General features: G+C 38.0%; 1 protein-coding gene across 4 annotated transcripts in view; it reads left to right on the forward strand.

Moving 5' to 3' along the window:
* Positions 1–15,669, forward strand: part of Gspt1 (G1 to S phase transition 1) — a 35,489-nt gene extending 19,820 nt beyond the window's left edge. For 3 of the 4 annotated variants that reach the window (XM_027424775.2, XM_027424776.2, XM_027424774.2), the window contains 9 exons: positions 1,233–1,413; positions 2,724–2,878; positions 3,041–3,181; positions 6,055–6,148; positions 7,422–7,502; positions 10,633–10,806; positions 12,049–12,138; positions 12,600–12,768; positions 14,935–14,987. In XM_027424775.2, coding sequence (XP_027280576.1) covers positions 1,233–1,413; positions 2,724–2,878; positions 3,041–3,181; positions 6,055–6,148; positions 7,422–7,502; positions 10,633–10,806; positions 12,049–12,138; positions 12,600–12,768; positions 14,935–14,987 — 1,138 coding nt within the window. Of the gene's footprint in view, positions 1–1,232; positions 1,414–2,723; positions 2,879–3,040; positions 3,182–6,054; positions 6,149–7,421; positions 7,503–10,632; positions 10,807–12,048; positions 12,139–12,599; positions 12,769–14,934 lie in introns of all 4 variants that reach the window. The other variant, XM_027424773.2, reaches the window with a different exon arrangement.
* The last annotated feature ends 6,449 nt before the right edge of the window (positions 15,670–22,118 follow it).

Here is a 22,118-nt window from a genome sequence, read left to right on the forward strand (position 1 = left end):
AAAGATCCATCTGCCTCTGACTCCTGAGTACTGGGATTAAAGGCGTGTGCCACCAGTGGTACATTATCAGTAGCTAATAGTAAGTTACAGGTGTTCCAGCATGCTGTGAATGGTGCCTTGTGGGAAAATGATATTTTGGGTTTTTTGTTTGTTTGTTTGTTTGTTTGTTTGAGATGAGGTCTCATTCTGTAGCCCAGGTTGGCCTCAAATTTAATTAGAGGTGGTTTCAAGTGGTTACAGGTATTGGGTATGAACCACTCTTTGGCTTTAATATCCTGTTTTTTATAATCATTGTACTCTGTCATATAATTAGAAAAGTAAAATAAGGAGGGATAACATCACTCTACGAAACTAGAATTATTTGTATTAGTTATTTTTCTATTGCTGTGTGATAAAACACCATAACCAGAAGCAACATAGAACGGAAAATTATTTGGGCTTGCATTTTCAAAGGGGTATGAATCCATCATGGCTGGAAAGCATGGCAGCAGTCAGTCATGGTCCCTGGAGCAAGCAAGCTGACAGCAAACCTGAAGTGTAAGGCTTTAAATTCTCCATGCCAGCCTTCAGTGACATACATCTTCCAACAAGGCCACACCTTGTAAGCCTCCCTAAACAGCACTACCAGCTGGGGACCAAATATCCCATGTCTAAGACTTCAGGAGATATTTAATTCAAACCATAATGTTAGTATTATGACTCTTCATTTTTTTCTTTTCTTTCTTACAGAATTTTTGGTATGCAGCTCAGGATGGTCTTAGACATTCACTATCCTCTCTTTCTCCCTATGTTGTCAGTTTACTTTTATGAATAATGTATAATGTTTGCTTATAGACTAGTTGTATTGGCTCTGTTTGAACCATAACTGCATATTTAATTTTCTTGCTTTTTTAAAGCAATGAGTCTTTATTATTTTTTTTATTATTATGTATACAACATTCTCCTTCCATGTATATCTGCACACCAGAAGAGGGCACCAGATCTCATAACGGATGGTTGTGAGCCACCATGTGGTTGCTGGGAATTGAACTCAGGACCTCTGGAAGAGCAGTCAGTGCTCTTAACCTCTGAGCCATCTCTCCAGCCCAATTTTCTTGTTTTTATTTTACTAGTCTTCCTTGACACAGATGAATAGTGGAGATGAAACTTGATGTCACATTTAGTTGCAATCTTATTGGTAGAGGAATATTTTTAATGATAATCATATTTTTTTTTTTTTTAAATCCTTCCAGGTACTTGTCTTGGGCCTTAGACACAAATCAGGAAGAACGAGACAAGGGTAAAACAGTAGAAGTGGGTCGTGCTTATTTTGAAACCGAAAAGAAGCATTTTACAATTCTAGATGCTCCTGGCCATAAGAGCTTTGTCCCAAATATGATTGGTGGTGCCTCTCAAGCTGACTTGGCTGTACTGGTAAGAAAGACACCATGTTTTGTTTTGTTTATTTTCTGGTCTAGTCTGGTCTGGACATTTTTATCAACATCCCACATGTATCTTTTCTTTCCCGTTGGTAGGCTTGAACCCAAGGCCTTTGCATTTTGCTGTGCATGTGCTCTACCACTGTTACAGGGTTTCATCGTGGAACTCTGACTAGCCTAGAATTCCTTATGTAGACCAGGCTGGCCTCAGACTCAGAGATTTACTTGCCTGTTATTTAAGGTGTGCTCCACAACCTAACTTTAATATTCTAATTCACTCTCAAAAAGTTGTAGTGCATTATAACACTATACAGTCATAGTATTCATTTTTGTCACTTTTTTTGTCACTCTTATATGCCCAAAAACTCTTATATTTTACTTAAAAAATCTATTAAACATTTTCTTGTTGCTGTTATCTCTGTGTCCGAATTTAGTGGGTTTTGTTTGTTTAAATGCTAAACCCAAAGATTGAAATTAACGCCCTGTTTCTCCCTTTCTCCTTCTTGCCTGACAATACATTCTGTCCCTAAACTTAGCCCTTTGTCTCAGGCTCTTGTTTGTTTGTTTGTTTGCTTGTTTTTCAAGACAGGGTTTCTCTGTGAAATAGTCCTGGCTGTCCTAGAACTCAATCTGTGGATCAGGCTGGCCTCTGCCTTCCAAGTGCTGGGATCAAAGGCGGGCGCCACCACCACCTGCCCAGACTCAGACTCTAAATGCTATGATTACAAGTATGCATCGTCATATACTCATTTTGATTGTAGTACTAGAGATTAAACCAGTGGGGCTGCAGAGGTAGCTCAGTGTTCTTGCAGAGGACCTGGGGTGATTCTCAGCATCCCCAGTTGGGGGGCTCACACTCCATGAGGATCTGATGCTTCTGGCCTTAGCAGGCACCAAAATTCATAAGTATGCACACATATGAGATTGAACCTGGGGCCCTGAGATTGCTAAACACATATTTCCCCTCATCCTTCACTTGGAAGAAAGTATTCGGAATGTGTGGACTATATGCACATATCCACATATCCTAGTTTTAGGGAAGTTGAAGAGAAAACATGTTTGTTTTGATAATTGGCACATGGAAATAACTCTACCAATGAACCATACTTATTCAACCCCAAACCCTCAGTTCTCTAAACCATTTGAACACCACGTGATTGGACATGTCCATTGTAGCACATGTGCTCCCATTTCCTTGGGAAGCTTTCTTACAGAAGTTAAAGTATACATGTTTTGCTGCTAGATTTAGTGGGCAGGGGGTGGAAATGAATGACCAAGAATAAATTATTTGATTTCTTGGAACAGGTAATCTCTGCCAGGAAAGGAGAGTTTGAAACTGGATTTGAAAAAGGAGGACAGACAAGAGAGCATGCAATGTTGGCAAAGACAGCAGGTGTCAAGCACTTAATTGTGCTTATTAATAAGATGGATGATCCAACGGTAAACTGGAGCAACGAGAGGTAAGCTTCCAATGCTCTGCTGGCTTTTTACAGGCATGTCAGTGAAGAAAAGGTTCTTCTGTTATTGTTTGAATTTTCTTCCAGTTTTCCTAAGCTTTAATGTATTTACTGATAAAACTAGTGCTAAGTTGGCATAATTGTATTATTTCTAAATATTCATAGATATGAAGAATGTAAAGAGAAACTAGTACCATTTTTGAAAAAAGTTGGCTTCAATCCCAAAAAGGACATTCATTTTATGCCCTGCTCAGGGCTGACGGGAGCAAATCTCAAAGAGCAATCAGATTTCTGCCCTTGGTACATGTGAGTAACCTTTCATTATTTTTTTAAAAGGAGGAGGGCCATATCTAAATAGTAATTGAAAGAAATTTTGCCTATAGTCTTGGTTTTTAAAAATACCAGACCTTTGCCTTTTACAGTGTGTGTGTGTAATGTGCAATGTGCAGGGGTGTGTGTTGTGTGCTTATGTATAGAATGAATGTTCAGAGGGATGTTTTGTGTGTGTTATATGCTTCTGTGGGGAATGTGTAGGGAGGTTTGGTATATGCTGTGTGTGTAATATGAAGATGTGCTTTGCCCATGTTTGTGTGTGCAGGTCAGAGGTGTTTGGGTGTTTTTGAGAGTTTTTCACTGAACCTGAAACTACCTGATTTGTCTGGAATGACTGGCCAGTGAACCCTGGAATCAATTTGTTTCCTCCCCAGTGCTAGAATTACAGATGCATGCCACCCCTGACTTTTACAGTGGTGTTGGGGTCCTGACTCACATCCTTGTGCTTGCGTAGCAGGCAGTTTACTCACTGAGCCATCTCCCCAGCCCTGTATGTTCTTTTTTTGAGTCATATGAGTTTGCTTTTGTTTTTTGGTTTTTTTGTTTGTTTGCTTGTTTGCTTGCTTGCTTTTTGTTTTTCAAGACAGAGTTTCTCTGTGTAACAGCCCTGGAACTCACTCTGTAGACCAGGCTGGCCTCAAAGTGACAGAGATCCTCCTGCCTTTGCCTCTTAAGTGCTGGGATTAAAGGCAAGCACCACAACCACCTGATTTCTTTATGGGGCTTTGGCCTATAGCTCGAGTCAATAGATTACTTGCCTTACAAGCATGAAGACCCTGAGTTCAATTTCTCAGCCACACTCATTCAAACACACAAGTTCCTTACTGGGTAATTAACAAGTATTTTTTCTGCTCTATATTAAGTTCATTCTTACCTTCCCCATCTTTCATTCCTGCTTATTGTGTTGGGTAGAATCCAGAGCCCTGCCCGTACAGAGCATGTTCTGTATCACTGAACTGTCCTCAACCCTCTGCTCCTCTTTTTCATTGTGTGTATGAGTGCAGGTGCCCATGTTCTGTGGTGACTATATGGAGGTCAGAAGACAGTATTAGAGTTTGGCCCTCACCCTCCTTGCTTAGATAGGGCCTCTTCTGTTCACTACACTCCTGCTGGCTCATGATCTTCCATGTGACTCTTCTATCTCTACCTCCCATCTTCTCCTAACAGTCCTAGAATTATAGATGTGAGTCACCAAATCTGTGTTTTGTTTTATAAACTGTAGCTAGTGATATGGCTCATCATATTATTGTGCATGCTGCCAAGCCTGGTGACCTGAGTTCACTCCCTGAAACCCACATGGTAGGAAGAGAAAACAAACTTCTGCAAGTCCTCTGAGCTCTACATGTGCATGGTACCATGATACATATACAGTCAATAAATAAGTAAATTTTAAGACACATTGGCTGATCCAAGGTCACAAAGATTTACCCCTACAGAAGAAGATGAAGCAGGTTTAGTTTCTAGAGTAATTAAGATTTTAGGTTTTCAGGGAAGGAGATGGCTCATCGGTTAAGAGCACTTGTTGCTCTTACAGAGGACCTGGAAATTAGTTCCCATACCCACACGATTGTTCAAACCCTTGCTCAACTTCAATTCAATTCCAAGTGATGTGATGCTCTCCTCACCCTCCTCGGACAGCAGGCATGCACATGCACACACACAGACAAAACACATTGTGTTTTTTCAATCTAAATTTTAAGAAAACTTTTTTCCTTTTATATTTAGTTTTCAGTTCATTTTTGTGTAAGGTTTATAGGCTTTACCTAGCTGGGTTCATTGGCTTTGGTAAATGGGTATCCCATTATTCTGGTATAATTTCTCTGTTGCATTATCATCCTCATTAGAAATCAGATGGTCATAAATGTTGTCTGCTTTTCCCTCATTTCCCTTATGTTTAACTGTTTATCTTAAGACTGTACAGTCTTACTGTAGAACTTTGAAATTGGTCAGAAAAAAATTGGTTTTCTTTCTTTTTTTAACTATTGTGAATCTCTTGAACTTCCACACAAATGTTAGAATCGGTTTATAAAATTACTGCAAAACAAGCAGCCTCTCTAGACAGTGGTGCCTCATAGTCAGAGTAAAGGGAAAATTGTATTATGGAATCCAGATCTCATGTGAATTAAATTTCATAGTCCATAAAGTTAGGAAGTAGAGAGTTGGGCATTGTGGTACATGTCTATAATCCCAGCACTTGAGAACTGAGGCAAGAGGATTGAGTTGGAGGCAAGTCTAGAACACATAGCAAAATCCTATGTCCCTTGTCCTTGTGTAGTTAATATTATAATGTAGGCTGCTACAAGTCACTTTTTTCTAGATTTAACAAGTGTATGGGGAAGCTAGATCAGCATGGGTCAGCAGGTCAAGCAGGTCAGCTTACTGCCAAGCATGATGGCTTGAGATCTTTCTCCAGAGCCCAGATAGATCATTAAAGGAGAGAACTCTTCTGCACAAACTCATACACATAGACAGTTGATAAACATCAGTATGTTTATAGTTTTTTTGTTTTGTTTCGTTCTGTTTTGAGACAAGAATCTCACTATGTAGCCTCAGTTAGCCTGGAACTTATTAACCTCTTGTCTGAACCTCCAAAGTGCTGGGATTACAGGGTTATATCACCATATCTGGCCTAGGGAGCTTTTTAAAAGTAAGGCATTTTTGTCTTACTTTAGTTTTCTGGGGTGTAAGTTTCATGAAATGGAAATATATAAATGAAAAAAAGTACATTAGAAAAATAAAATGTTATATATGATCATTTATTGTTTAAATTACAATATATATCTTCTTAGATTTTAAAAAAAAACTATTGTGTTAACTTTCTTTAATGGATATTGTTCTGTTCTCAGTGGATTACCATTTATTCCATATCTGGATAATTTGCCAAACTTCAATAGATCAGTTGATGGACCAATCAGGCTGCCAATTGTCGATAAGTACAAGGTACCTCAAATATTAAGGTTACTGGATTTCAGGGGTGTTGAAATCATTGTGCTTTGTTGTGATTCATAAAAATATATTACTAATAATGTTTATTATCCTTTTTGAGTATTTGCTTATAGAAGGCCGTGATTTACTCAGCAAGCTTAGCTTGGACATTTTCAGTAAGCTAGTCATTTTTTAAACTGAAATATTAATACAATGAAAAGACAGTTCTGAAAGATTTTTTGCATTAAAATTGTATTGATAAGTAGCCTGGCAAGAACTGTGCATTAAGTTATAATAGTACCAATACATGAGAGCTTATGTTGTCATTGTGCACTTTGTTGGGTGTGATAGTGCATACTTTTAATCTCAGCACTTGGGAGGCAGAGACAGGTGGCTCTTTTAACTCAGGGCTAGTCTGGTCTACATAGAAAATTCCTGGCTAGCCATGGCTACATAGTGAGACCCTGTCTCCAAAAAAAAAAACAACTCCACACATCTCAAACCCCTACAAAAACAAAACAAAACACTTCATTGGTTTTGATTGGATTCCCAACTTGTTTTGGAATTTGTTTTTCTGAATACAGGGACTTGAAACTCCATCCACAGGCCTTGTGCATATCAGGCAAGCTGTCTGCCACTGAGATATATCCCAAGCCCTCAACTTAATCTTTAAACTCTGACAGTAACAAGTCATGTAATATTTTACCTACTTTAAAGTCTTTTGTCCTTCAATTAGCTCCACTCTAAAGTTTACAAACAAATAAGTTTCTAAATTTGTACAAGCAATTCAGATCTTCCCAACATAAAATTTTGGATTGTTTTCTGCATGAAGCTTTTTTTTGAACCTTTATATTTAATATAATAGTACTGAGGCCTATGATACAAATTATTATGGACTACTTATCACCTCCTCTGTGTTTAAGAATAATCATGAGGGGCTTGCAAGATGGCTCAGTGGTTGAGAGCACCGACTGCTCTTCCAAAGGACCCAGGTTCAATTCCCAGCACCCACCACCTGGTAGTTTTCACAGCTGTGTGTAACTCTAGGATCCAACCGTCTCATACAGACATACATGCAGGCAAGACACTAATGCACATTAAATAAAAATAAGTAAGTTGTATAAGAAAAAAGTTAGACTTTAAAAAAAAGAGTAATCATATCACTTATTAAGCTAAAGACTTTCCTTGATAGATAAAGCCTATAGAATTTCACGTGGGGCTATTCACCTGCTATAATAAGCAATAAAAGTCTGAAGGTTTTTAATTTTTTTATTCTAAATTTGAATAGGATATGGGGACTGTGGTCCTGGGAAAGCTGGAATCTGGATCTATTTGTAAAGGCCAGCAGCTTGTAATGATGCCAAACAAGGTAAGAGTTTAGTATGCATTTTCTCAAGAGTGGTTCTTGAAAATGTTAGATTCCAGACTTTTCAAAAACTTAGGAACTTCCACCAAATTTTATGAGTAATAATTATTTTATTAATGCTCAGTGAAAGAACAAATGAGTTTTTTATTGACAAAGGGTCAGCTGATCCTTCAAGCTGTTAGTGCTAGAAGGTGCAACATGAAAGTTTGAAACTATCAACCTGTCCCATTTATCCATAAGAGCAAATAAAGTAAGAGATTTGGAGTGGTTGAGTAACTTCTTTAAAGGTTCACAAAACAAATTACTAAGAAAGCCTTGCATGGAAGAAAACTCAGGTTCAGTTCTAGTGTGTCTCTGTGTCTGTAGTCTTTAATCTTTTGGGGGTTTGTTTTTGTTTGTTGTTAAACACCCATCTCCATGCTAAGGACCTTGGCCCTAGCTAGGCAGGCACTTTTTTTGTTGTTGTTTTTTGGTGTTTTGCCTGTATGTATGTATGTATGAATGTATGTGTGTATGTATGTATGTATGTGTGAGGGTGCCAGATCCCCAGAAACTGGAGTTACAGACAGTTGTGAGCTGCCATGTGGATACTGGGAATTGAACCTAGGTCCTTTGGAAGGGCAGTCTAGTGCTCTTAACCACTGAGCCATCTATCTCTGCAGCCCTAGGCAGGCACTTTTATCATCAAGCTAAACCCCCAGTCCCCCAAAGTCATTCATAGTAGGTTATACAGGGGCTTGGGGCCAGTTTGGATAACTTTAAAAACAAAAAAAAAAAATTTTTTTTTGTTGGGTGTAATAGCACACAATTTTTTAACCCCAGTACTTGGGAGGCCTGGTCCAAAAGGGAGTTCTAGGACAGCCAGGGCTATACAAATAAACTATCTTTGAAAACCAATAAAAAGAAAAAAAAAATATTTCAGGACTGGCAGAGTTGGCTTAGTGGGTAAAAGGCTACCTAGAACCCATGTTAAAGTGAACAGAGAGAAAATTGTTCCCTGACCTTTTCTCCACATGTGCTCCATCATTCACACGTGCGTGCGCGCACACACACACACACACACACACACACACACACACACACACACACACACACAGATAATGAAAAACAAAAATCTTTGTTAGTGGGCTTTAAGTTAGATTTGATTTCTACTTTGAGGTATTATGAAATGATTCCAAGATACATGTTGATATTCTTAGTACTTTCTAGGAAAATGATTTTGGTTGACTCTTGCTTTTACCCAAATAATCATTTTCTCCTGGGGTTCCAGTGCCTGTGTCACTCCTCTGTCTTTCCCATGCAGAGCTGTAGTATTAAACATGGAGGGAACAAAGGAAGGAGTGACGTAAGAGAAGATAACTTCACCAATGACGTTTAGTATATTCACAGTGCTACCGTGCTGATCATTGCAGCATGTGACTGTCTAGTTCCTTTCCCACAAGGAAATCTTGCACTCATTAAACAATGTACTTTTGCCGGCAGGGCATTGGTGGCGCACGCCTTTAATCCCAGCATCCCAACTTACGGGAGGTAGAGGCAGGTGGATCTCTGTGAGTTTGAGACCAGCCTGGTCTACAAGAGCTAGTTCCAGAATAGCCTCCAAAGCCACAGAGAAACCTTATCCTGAAAAAACCAAAAACAAAAGAGATTTGCCTATCTTTATCTTGTATATATGAATGCTTGGCCTGCTTCTATGCATCATGTACACCTGGTACCCACAGCAGCCAGCAGAGAGCATTGGCTTTCCTGTAACTGGAGTTATATGGGCAGATAGTTGTGAGCCACTAGTTGGTGCTTGGAATTCATTGTTCATGAGTCCTTTGTAAGAGCTGCAAGCATCTTTCCAACCCCAACAATATGCTTTTAAAATTCAGTTGTTAAAATAACTTTGAGGAACACATGCTTATTTCAGGATTGACCTGCTGTGGGCAGTAAAGTTTTTTAATTTGAAATTTACGTTAAGTTCAGTATTTTTCTTAGTTTCCTGTGACAGCTCAAGGGAGGGCTGAAGAGGTGACTCAGCACTTGAAGAGAATTTGCTCCACCCACATCAAGCCACTCAGGATGGCCTCTGATTCCTGCCCTAGGGGTTCCTGTGTCCTCTTCTGGCCTTCACAGACATTGCATGTGTGGCATTCTACACACAGAGACAAGCACCTATACATAAATAAAAGTAATTTTTTAAAAGCAAATCAAGGGGACTGGAGAGATGGGTCAGTGGTTAAAAAAAAGCACTTGTTCCTTTTGCAGAGAACCTATGTTCAGTTCCCAGCCATCCACACAGTGGTTGCCAACAAAACATAACTCCAGTTCCAGGGAATCTGATGTTGTCAATCCAGACCTTTGAGGGCACCAGTGGAGAACATACATATATGTAGGCAAAGCATATGTAAATGTCTTTTTTTTTTTTTTTTTTTTTTTGGTATGAGTGAGTGAAGCAACTCAAGGGAAGAAGGTTTTATTTCAGCTTTTTTTTTTTTTTTTTTTTGGTTTTGGTTTTCAGACAGGGTTTCTCTGTGACTTTGGAGGCTGTCCTGGAGCTAACACTTGTAGACCAGGTTGATCTCGAACTCACAGAGATCTGCCCGGCTATTTCAGATCTTAATTAAGCAGAAGAAGCAAGGCTACAGAATTTGAATGCATCCACAATCAGGAAGAAGGATGAGTGCTAGTGTCAACTCCCTTTCTCCGTTTTATAGTGTAGGTTCCTACCTCAGGGAATGATCCCAGCCACAGTAAAGATAGTCTTCCCACATCAGTAATTCTGTGCCAGCGTGGTCAGGGACTAACTGAGCCCTCACAGGTGTGCCTGGGCATTTGCCTTGAGTGATTCCAGATGTCGTCAAGTTGACAATAGTAACCATCACAGTGCTGTCATTTTGAAAATGAAGTTTGTTCTGTTTCTATTTAGAAGTTGTTAGAATTTAATATTAAATAACAAGTTGTGACAGTTGGGACTTTGTACAGACTGGTAGAATGCTTGTCTGACATGCCTAAGTCCCTGGAACTTCTTTCCCTCCAAATCTTTATTTTGGCTTATGAATTTGTAGCTTCTTAACAAATGAACATTGAGATCATTTTATGTCCTATAATTCAGTGCATTCATCAGAAAACCTCTAATTTTCTTTTTAAGCACAACGTGGAAGTTCTTGGAATACTTTCTGATGATGTAGAAACGGATTCTGTAGCTCCAGGTGAGAACCTCAAAATCCGACTGAAAGGAATTGAAGAAGAGGAGATTCTTCCAGGATTCATCCTTTGTGATCTTACTAATCTTTGTCATTCTGGACGCACATTTGATGCCCAGGTAATCAAGTTACTGAATTCATCTTCTTGGTTGTTAGAACCTAAGTGGTTAGAATTTCAATGCCTTTTGTCTTGAGTATTTGTGATGTGCCACATAACTGTTAGCAGAGGAACTGAAATAGTCAAACTCATTTGTACATCACAACCATATTATCTCACAATTTCAAGATACTGTAAGAATTTATTAGGTGGTATTTTTTGTAAATTCCATTTTATTTTTTGGTTTATTGATAAAATTTAGAGTATTATTCACTTTGTAAAGGCAGACAGTGATATAGCACCAATAAATATTTAGTTTAAAATTTCCTTGATTTTTGATTACAGCATATTTGTTTGCTATCGCAGAGCCAGTATGTTTTCAGACTTGGGTCACAGTTATATTTAATTTGACATTCTTGGGAGAGTGGTAGCAAAACACTAATAACATACAGAACTCTTTGAGTGCTGGTAAACCAGAGCTGGAGAAATGGCTCCGTCATTAAGAATTCTTGCTGCAGCCGGGCGTTGGTGGCTCACGCCTTTAATCCTAGCACTCAGAGGCAGAGGCAGGCGGATCTCTGTGAGTTCGAGGGCAGCCCGGTCTTTAGAGCAAGTGCCAAGATAGGCTTCAAAACTACACAGAGAAACCCTGTCTCGAAAAACCAAAAAAAAAAAAAAAAAATTCTTGCTGCTCTCCCAGAGGATCTGGGTTCAATTTCAAGTACCTGCAGGTTACAACTGCCTTGCAACTTCAGTTCCAGGGGATCCAGCACCCTTTTCTTGCCTCCTTAAGCACAAACATGCATATATGTGGTGCACGTACAAACATCCAGGCAAAACATTCATACACATAAATAAATCTTAACCCTTCCCCTGGAAAAGTATGACTAAGGTTTTTTGGTTTTGTTTTGTTTTTTAATGTCAAGTACATTCACTTGTTTACTAACTGGACCTTGGCTATTGAGAAATGAATGAGCTATGGGAAGATCACATTTGGGTAATTTGTGGGAGGGAATTTGTCACATTAATTCCATGTGTGAAGGCTTCTTAGAGTCTACCTGTTGAACTGAGATAAACCAGGCACTTACCAATTTATATACAGGTGGAATGTTTAAGGGTGAGCTTTGGTTGAGCAACTTGAGCTAACCTGTCAACAAATGGCACATACAAAAAGTTATTGATTTCTGTTGCTTCTTGGAATATTATACCTTTAGAACATTGAAGTTAAAGTTGAAGAGTTTTTGTTTTGTTTTTAATTTGACAGATAGTGATTATAGAGCACAAATCCATCATCTGCCCAGGGTATAATGCGGTGCTGCATATCCATACCTGTATCGAGGAAGTCGAAATAACAGTGAGTTTGGTTTTAGGGTAACTGGTTTGTTTGCTTAATTTTTAAGAATGTTGCATCTTGATAGTTTCTGATCAATGGTAGAGATACATTTATACTTATTTTTCTTTTTCGGGGAGGGGGGTAAGTATGTCATGGTACATGTGTAGAAGTCAGGGGACAACTTTCTGGAGTTAGCTTTCTTCTCCACTTTACTTCTGCTTAGGAATCAGACTCGGGTCAAGAGACTTATGTGGCAAGTACCTTTGCCTGAAAAATCTATCTTGCTGTCTTTTGTTTTTGTTTTAAGACAGGATCTTACTGTGTAGCTTAGGCTGGCTTGGAACTCATGATCCTCCTGACTCCTTCTTCTCAACTATTAGGGTTACAGGTATTCAGTACTATATTCAGGTTACATTTTATTCTTGGAGTTACTTATATTTAACATTAAAAATTTTTTTTTCTTATCCTCTTTTATTGGCTAGGCCTTAATCTGCTTGGTAGACAAAAAATCAGGAGAAAAAAGTAAGACTCGACCCCGTTTTGTGAAACAAGATCAAGTATGCATTGCACGTTTGAGGACAGCAGGGACCATTTGTTTGGAGACCTTTAAAGACTTCCCTCAAATGGGACGCTTTACCTTGCGAGATGAGGGTAAGAGGATTTTGTTGTTTCTGGTGTCAGGCTGTATAGTAATCAGCATTGCCTCAGTACTGTCCTATTGTATTACAGCAGGAAGGTTTTGGAAACCCAGATTTGTGTTCTGTAATAGTCACATGTATATATTAAACAACAAATGGTATTACCATTTACTACCAGTAATGCTCTATGTAGACTTAATTTTAGTATTTTATAACAGTGCACTAGGAACAAATTGAATTTACTAAAATCATTTCTATAATGAAGACTTCTATAGAAGTAAGAATACAAGGGTTATATGACTTGATTTTTTGTTTGTTTAATGTGCAATTCACATCCTTGAGGGCATCCATTTCTACCTACCTTTGATTAATGCAGAATAGCTATAGATTTTCCTCTAACAGTCTAAAAATTCCTTGGTATGAAAATGAAATGATTATAGGGAACATTTCTTTGTGGGCTAATGTATCTAGCCTTAGTTTTTTTAAGTTTTTTTTTTTTTAGGATTTATTTATTTAGTATGTATACAGTGATTTATCTATATACATGCCTGCATGCCAGAAGAAGGCATCAGATCTCATTAAAGATGGTTATCAGCCACCATTTGGTTGCTGGGACTTGAACTCAGGACCTCTGGAAGAACAGACAGTGCTCTTAACCTCTGAGCCATCTCTCCAGCCCCCAAAGTTTTGTTTTTGTAAAATGAGGTCTCAGCCGGGTGTTGGTGGCACATGCCTTTGATCCCAGCACTTGGGAGGCAGAGGCAGGCAGATCTCTGTGAGTTTGAGGCCAGCCTGGTCTACAGAGAGAGTTCTAGGACAGCCTCCAAAACAATACAGAGAAACCCTGTCTCTCTTAAAAAAAAAAAAAAAAAAAAAAAAAGAGGTCTCATGTAGTCCATGCAATCCTCAAACTTAACTTACTGTGTGGCTTATGATGATCTGATGTTCCTGAACTTGTGGTCTTCCTGCCTCTGTTTCCCCAAGGGCTGGGAATCAAAGTTAGCACTTCATGCATTCGAGGTAGCAATCTACAGGCCAAACTGTATCCCTAGCACCCTGTGTTGTTGTTTGAGCCTGGGTCTCAATGGAGCCTAGGTTTGCCTATTGCTTTGGCCTCCTGAGTACAGTGTCTGGTAACTAGAAAACTACATAAATCTTTGTGGTTCAGCAGAAATACAGACACATATTTAACATGGTACTGTCCAATATTGTTAAGCTATGGTAGAGAATACAGTATAAAAACTGTGGCTTGTACTTTCTTCCCCAAAGATTGACTGGGTCATGGTTTCACTTTAAACACCTTATCTTCTAAATTTGTTGATAGTGACATTTGTTATATTTAATAGTTTAATGGGATTTTTTTTTTTTCTTGAGGCATCATTTTTTTTTTTTTTTTAAGATTTTATTTATTATGTTTACAGTCTTCTGCCTGCATGTCAGCAGAGGGCACCAGATCTCACTGAAGGTGGCTGTGAGCCACCATGTGGTTGCTGGGAATTGAACTCAGGACCTCTGGAAGAACAGTCAGTGCTCTTAACCGCTGAGCCATCTCTCCAGCCCTTGAGGCATCATTTCTATGTAAGGCCCAGCTAGCCTTGAAGTCAAGATCCCAAGTGCTAGGATTACAGTCATTTACACTGTGCCCAGCTCTAAATAATTTGTTACCCATTAAAGCCTGATGAAATCTAGCATATAGAAAAAAAGAAATGAAGATAATGTGGCTTTTAGGATTTTTCACAATCCCTGTGAGTTTATACTTACAACCCCTTCAGTCCACAGGCATGTTCCTGGAAGAATCTTTTCACTGAATTGTATGCGCCCCCTTTTTCAGTGCTTAGAGACAGGGTTAGTTTTTTTTTTTTTTTTTTTTTTTTTTACTACCTATACAGACAGATGTTTTGTTTCATGTAATGGATTTTTAAAGTTTATCCATGTTCATTAATATTTTATCATTAATTGGTATTCTGTTGTATGGATATGCCATTTCCCAGTAAGACTCATTTAAAATTACCTAACCAGATACCATGGTTTGGGTGAGTAGAGCTATTAAATCGGGAATTTACACAATGGCAAAATTTTCTTTTAGTTAGTGAGGCTTAATACATTACATGAACTTGCTGTTAACTACTGAAAGTTTGTTTTTGTTTTTGTTTTTGTTTTTTCAAAATTTCATTTCTAGGTAAGACCATTGCAATTGGGAAGGTTCTGAAACTGGTTCCAGAGAAAGACTAAGCATTTTCTTGATGACCCTGCACAATACTGTGAGGAATATTGACTGCAAAAGCCTACTTCACACCGCCTTCTCTTATTTTCTGCCCATTGACAAAACTCTCCCCATATTTTGCAAAGAAAATTCACAGCAAAAGTCCACATTATGTCAGCTTTCTCATATTGAGAGCTCTGCTATGCCACTGTTGAATTTTCCCCAAGATTTTGCCCCCCTTTCAAACTTCGCTTTCTTGGACAGATTTGGCAATAGCTTTGTAAGTGATGTGGACATAATTGCCTACAATAATGAAAACCTACAGGAATTTTTTTTTTATTTTTCATTTTCCCCTTAGACATAGTTAGTCTTTTTCCCCCCAGGCAGATCATTCTGAGTGTGCGAGTGTGTGTGCACATGTTAAGAAGACAACTACCATGTTAATAAAATATTCAATTTGAAACCCTTTTCGGTATTTGAATTGCTTTTGAATACTGTTTTTTATCTCAATGTAACATTGTTGCATTAGCTTTTTAACTGCCAAGTAATTGAATACATTTTATTACTTGGATTTTTCTAAACTCCCTACCCACTCACTTTAAATGGGGCATTTACAAACACTGCTCAAGTTTGTATTAAAGGAAAGAATTTGTTGTTTGATCCCTTATTTTGGTGGTTAATGCATACATAAACATCTTTATGCAACTGTGACACTGCATTACTAACTAGGTTTTTTGGTTGTTTCCTGCCAATTTACATTTTAATATGATTTCTTATACACAGTAAGTTGTTTGGAAATGAACAGACAGCATTACTGTCATATTTATAAGTACAAACTTAATGAAACTATACCCCTACAGACAATTCCATTAGCTTGTTACATTAATGGAATTCACAGTAAAGAAAGCATGTTGAGACTGGCGAACGCCCTTTAGTTTTTCTAAGAGCTGCATGCATCTAGTAAGAATCCCTTTCAGTTACACATGCTAGTTCCAGAAGTTACCCACTTTGTTGGTAACTTTAAAGGGTGAAAGAGCCTTGCTTCTTCATGCCAATTCTCAATCCAGTGACTAAATGAACACAGAATCGTCACAAACTTCTCACACTAAAGTGAACAGTAACAAATAGAACCAAGCACAGAATAGGTTTTTAGCTCAATTGAGTTTTCTTAAACATAAGTTGTAATTTGCTAACCGTGATTTGGATGAACCACAGTGCAGCACTGGTGTGGTGGTTTTAGTCAAAGGGTGACTTTCTACTACAGCTATCATACCTGAAATTTTTAGTGAGAATAAATGGGAAGTAGAATAGACAGTTTCTGGGTTTGTCAGAAGCCTCCTTCATGTTGAATATGTGCTTCCATCTATGAGATTTGGCCTTTTACATCGTGATTCCTAAGATACTTTTTAACTGTGTGTTTATTGGTGTGGCCCATCCCTGTAATCTTGCTCCCCAGAAAAGAAAAGCCTAGACAACTAGACACAAAAATGTTTTCTTAGCAGTGATATGCCAACTGCAGAAATGAATGTGTTGCTGTCTTATGGACAAAGCTATGAAGAGCCCTTCAGCTTCTTTGAACTCCAGCTTTCATGCCATTAAATTGCATGAAATTTAAATTTTATGATGTCTACAAATATCTGGGCTTTTATTTTTCTGTGACATATGGGAGCTCTAATGAGAACAAATGGTTCTTTTTATATTTCCATGATAATAAAATACTAGCAAATGCAGTGACAAAATGAACTTAACCTTTAGAACCTTTGAGTTACTGAAATTATTTCCAAAGATTTCCCTTTTGAAATTAAGCATTTTTAAAGACAACTTATGTCTGCATTTAAAACACTTACACTCTTAAGAATGGTATGTGTGTGTTGCCAAGATTATAAGTGAAATGACTTGGATGGCACTTGTGAAAGGCCTACCTCTACAAGGTAACTAAGTACAAAGGGGATCACAAAAATTTCATTGGAATTATATCACATCAGCAGAATTAATCAACACTATACATTTTAGGGACTTTGAAGTTTGAAAGGATTATCTGTTTACACTTGACACAATTTAAAATAGTGGTTATATATCAGATTGTCATTTGAAAAAAGATAAAATGTTTGAAGTAAGCTTGGAATGTGTGCAGATTTTGGATTTTTTAAAAAGCAATATAGTTGTGTGCTATCATTCTGTCTTTTGCAAGTGTAAACTTTATGTGGTTGACAATGCAAAATAGGAAAACGTTACACATTCTGTATTTAGCATAGGCATGTAGCATCATGTTTTGGTTTTCTCCATTTTATGTTAATAATCATCACACAACTTTTATGCTAGGTCATTTACTTTAATCTTTTAAGTGAATATACAGAATTTTAAGTGATGGCATTTAAGAACATCTTAACCATCATCTTTTTCTGTGGAAGAGGAAATACAACATTTTTTGTTCATATAAAAATCTATAAATTCAAACCACAAGAAGTTGGGCTGAGTGTATACTGCCTGGAATTCAAACAAAGTAACTGTAAATGATTAAACACATTTTTTCCTCCTTGTTTTTAATTAAAAATCTTGGAAGTACATGGTAATTACATGTAAAAACTTTGTATGAAGTACAAGTTATTCACTGTAACAAGGTAATTAATTCATTATGTTTGCTATTTATGAAAACCCCTTAGGTCTACTAGTGTGGGACTTTGAAAGTTGTTTGGTTGAACACTTCCTATCATCAGTTGAAGTGCTGCAAATATTTTGGCTTATACATGGAACCAGATGCTGTTCTATAACTTAAGAATCCAAGATGAACATTGGGGGGGGGGATGTAAAAAAAAAGTCAGCTCTAACCCCTCAGCCATCTCCAGGAACACTAGTCATTACTTCATGATCTTGAATAACTGTTTACACATGACAGCACTCTAGCACCTTTGCTTACTGGCATGTTCTTGCTCATTGACTGCTGCTTCATGAATGATAACTTCATTGCTTTGGGTATAGATTTAGGTAGTCAAGGGACAAAGCTAAAGCTGTAGCTTTCAATGTTAGGAACTTCCAATCTTTAAACCATTTGTGAAAATTCTGGTTACAGTACTATAGCTCTGACTGTAGAATGAGTAGATGTTATATTCATTGTTGGCCTACCTTATTAGAATAAACTGTGCAGTTAATCCTCTCACAGATGTATATGTAAAGTAGATAGATAGCAGTCAACTGGATGTGGGGGAGTATTACCTCCAAATACTGTATTTATTTCTTCCAACTAATTTTTCAGTGATTCTAACAGATGCCATCTAATTATTCATAATCTTATTTGTTTAGAAATCTTGCCATGGCAGCAACTTGTTAAATACATATAATTACATATGCACAACTCATGACTTACTAGGTTTAAATTTAGCAGTTGGTTAAATTAGATTTCATAGTATGTGGAATAGAAAGTGTTATTTTCCAGTAGTAATTCAGTCGATTGCATCTGAACCAATTTATTGCCAGAATTCAGATAGGGTAGATTTGATACTTGATGGTTTTAGTTCTGGGATATTCTTAATATTTGGAATCCTAGAACTTAATGAGTCTTCCCTTCAATAAATACACTTCTCACATACCTCTAATTCTATGCTTCCTTGAAACAATAATATGCTAGCCAAGTTGTTTACTAAGGATTATTATGAGGGCGTGGAGGTGTGGGGGTAGAGATTTAAAACTTGTTTTCCGGTGCAAGGGAAAAGTACATAGGCACTAAGCCTGGTTAGGCAGAAAACATGGATTTCTTAAGCAGCCCCAGAACAGTATTGCTTTTTTTCTGCCTTGTCACACATGCCACTGTGCCCTTTAAATATTGACATGGGAACCTCAGGTTTGTGGACTGCACAGGTAGATGGCATTTTGTGCTTCCTGAGGCTCCCCTCTTCTCGGCACATTAGCTTAGTGCTTCAGATGTCAGCCTGAGTCCTTGCTACCTCCTTTCCTGCTGCCCGGGGAAGAGTGTCTGTGCTGGAGCTGGAGCTCTGGCCCTCCTCAGGTGATGGTCTTCGCCTCCATTTCTCCCACATGCGTTAGGTGAAACTGAGGTTTAAGCCTGCAAGTCTACACTTGAAGGGACATGTTGGGCTCTCAGAAATGTACACACTTCTTAACTAGTTTCTTCGGTTTGTTTTAAAGGAAATGTGGATCTCTCAGGCCAGGATTTAGTGACTAATTTTTACTGAACTGGTTAATACCTAGAGCCCATTTTAAAAGAAAACAAGATTAATGAGAACTGGTTAGGTTTGATGGGTTTAGCCTAAAATTCCAAAGCATGAATGAGTGTTCTAGGTAGGAAAGAAACCCTTTTCTTATGATTTGTAGCTACCTACTGTGCCTGACTTGGTGCCTGTGTGAGGATTAAGCCCTTAGTCTGCTCTTGCAATTACTCAAATGACTGAAGTTTAAAAATTTTGTTTTGTAACAATAAAAATTGTCATCTTCCCTTTTGATGTGCTTGTCTGTCTGTTTATAATCACCTGTGCTGTACTCTGTGCTACTTTCTCTATAATATTTTTGTATCGAGTACTGGACATATCTAACAGACTTATTAGATGGATCTAACAGGCTGTTATCTCAGAATTTAAGAACATGTTTGTTTGGTGTGTGAGGCTTTTGTATGGTTATATGACAACCTTACAGAACAAAAACAGCCCTCCAAAAGGGTTATAGATAGAGGTACTTGATAATAACATCACATTGTATGGTTTTATGTGAACAACAGAATTGGAGAAACATCAATGATTATTCTGTCCAAGCTATGAACCTCTACAATTCAGGATTTTTAATAAAGATCAAGAGACCAAATGGCATGTGCCCTTCTTTATTGTGCAAGGGTAATTTAGCAGAACTGGTATATACGATGGCTAACTGAATGACAGTAATATGTTTATACACTCATCTTTGGTAAGGGAAGGGTGAGACAAGAACTCACTATGTAGAATAAACTAACCTCAACTTGTGACCTTCCAGCTTTTGCCTCCTAATTGGTGGGATTACAGATGTGTACCGGCCCAGTTCATGCACATATTTCGTTTCATGAGACGTGAGTTCCTCTTTCAGCATCCTTATATGAAAGGTCAGAATTTTGGTCATGACACTGGCATTAAACTACTAGCTTAAACAAAATTTTGAGCAAGAATGTGATAACATTCTTATTTAGCTCCTGAACATTCTAAATGAGGGCTGAAGAGATTGCTTTTCAATTAAGAGCACTTGTTTGTTCCCACCGTCACAACTGCTTAACGCCAGCTCCAGAGGATCTGATGCTTCTGGCCCCCTCAAGCGTGTGGCACACACAAATAATTAGAAAGTTCTAAAGAAATCATTTTGTGACATTTACCAACAATCACTACATTTTCTTTGTTTTTGTTTTGGGAACAGAGTCTCATACATACCTAGGTGGAACTTGTTATAGAGATCAGGCTGCCCTTGAACTCACAGAGATTTGTCTACTCAATCTTCCAAGTGTTCGGATTTTTTTTTTTTTAGAGACAGTATCTTGTACTCTGGCCTGACCTTGAACTTCAAATCCTCCTGCCTCCACTTCCTAAATGCTGGGATTATAGGCAAGTACCATTGGTATTCAAGGGATCAAACTCTACAAGCTAAACACTAGCTTTTTTTCCACCCTATGGTTTTTCTGTTAAAAGTAGGATTTCAATACATGGAACTATTCCTTGTTAACAGTTCTCTTGATTTCAGAGATTTTCAACACACAGGTATCTAGTGGACACAAGACTCACATTAGAGAGTTTTATAGCAGGTGGCACATGGAACCTATTTTAGACAAGCTCAAAGCCAGAAAAAACTGCACAAGTTGTATTAAACATAGTTTTATAGTGAAGGGTTGTAGATCTCCTAAATGATGACAAGATTTAGTTTTAACGTTTCTAAAACTTTAGCTTTTTAAAAGAATATCAGTTTAACATCTTTGTTTATATGAAAAATCAAACTTTATTTTGTTTGTTTTTTTGAAGCAGTTTCTTTGTAGCTTTGGCGCCTGTCCTAGAATGCACTCTGTAGACCAGGCTGGCCTTAAACCGACTGCCTCTGCCTCCCGAGTGCTGGGATTCAAATCAACTCTTAAAAAAAAAGTTTTCATTTGCCCTCCAGATTATTTTAAGCTTTTGTGACCATTTTAATTTGATACACGAAGAATTTTACAAGTTGTACTGACAGCCTTTGTTCCCATTATAGAATTCAATTTGCCAACCCTAAATGTGAAGAGTTTACTATTGTGGACATAGCTTACATTCAGATTCTGATGACTTTATGCATTCATGTGCATGAAATACTCATATTTTCTATAAGATACTGCCTGAAACAAGAAAACATCCTGTAGTTGAGAAGTAAATATGTGCTTTTTTTGTTGGGTTTTTTTTGTTGTTGTTGTTGTTTTTTTGAGACATGGTTTCTCTGTGTAGCCTTGGCTGTCCTAGAACTTGATCTGTAGACCAGACTGGCCTTGATGTAACAGATTCTCCTGTCTCTGCCTCTTAAATGCTGGGACTATAAAAGTGTGCCATCACCTGTGGTGATAAAGCTTACCTGACTATCAGAGTGCAAAGCTAGCCACACTAGTTAGCCAAAGAGGCCAGGCAGTGGTGGTAAACACCTTTAATCCCAGCACTAGGGCCACCCTGGGTACATGAAATCGATCCAGTCTGAAAAAGGAACAGAGCTCACACAAATGAGATTCCAATACTTGAAGTGACATGCCTTTAATTCAAGCACTAAGGAGGTGGAGACAGAAGTGATATAGCTGGGTGGGGAGAGGAATGTAAAGTGGAAGGAGCTGAGAGAGATGCAGTCTGAGGAGCAGTGCAATCTAAGCAGTATGAGGATGCAATCTGAGGACAGGATCGCCTGCCCCTGTGGTCTGAGCATTCACTGGTAGAAGTAGGAACTCTACTTTGCTTCTCTGATCTTCAGTATTAACCCCAATATCTGACTCTTGAGTTTTTATTATTAAGAACAACTAGAATTTGTGCTACAGCCACTGCCTGGCTAGTACTTTTAGATTACATTTATTAAATATTTGTGTATGTACCTGTGTGGGTATATGCCACAACATGCATGTAGAATAGAAGTAGAGTCTTTCTTTCCATGTGGGTCCCAGATGTCAAAAACAAGTAAGCAGGTCATGCCACTTA

This window comes from Cricetulus griseus, chromosome 7 (assembly GCF_003668045.3).
Source record: "Cricetulus griseus strain 17A/GY chromosome 7, alternate assembly CriGri-PICRH-1.0, whole genome shotgun sequence".
Lineage (NCBI taxonomy): Eukaryota > Metazoa > Chordata > Mammalia > Rodentia > Cricetidae > Cricetulus > Cricetulus griseus.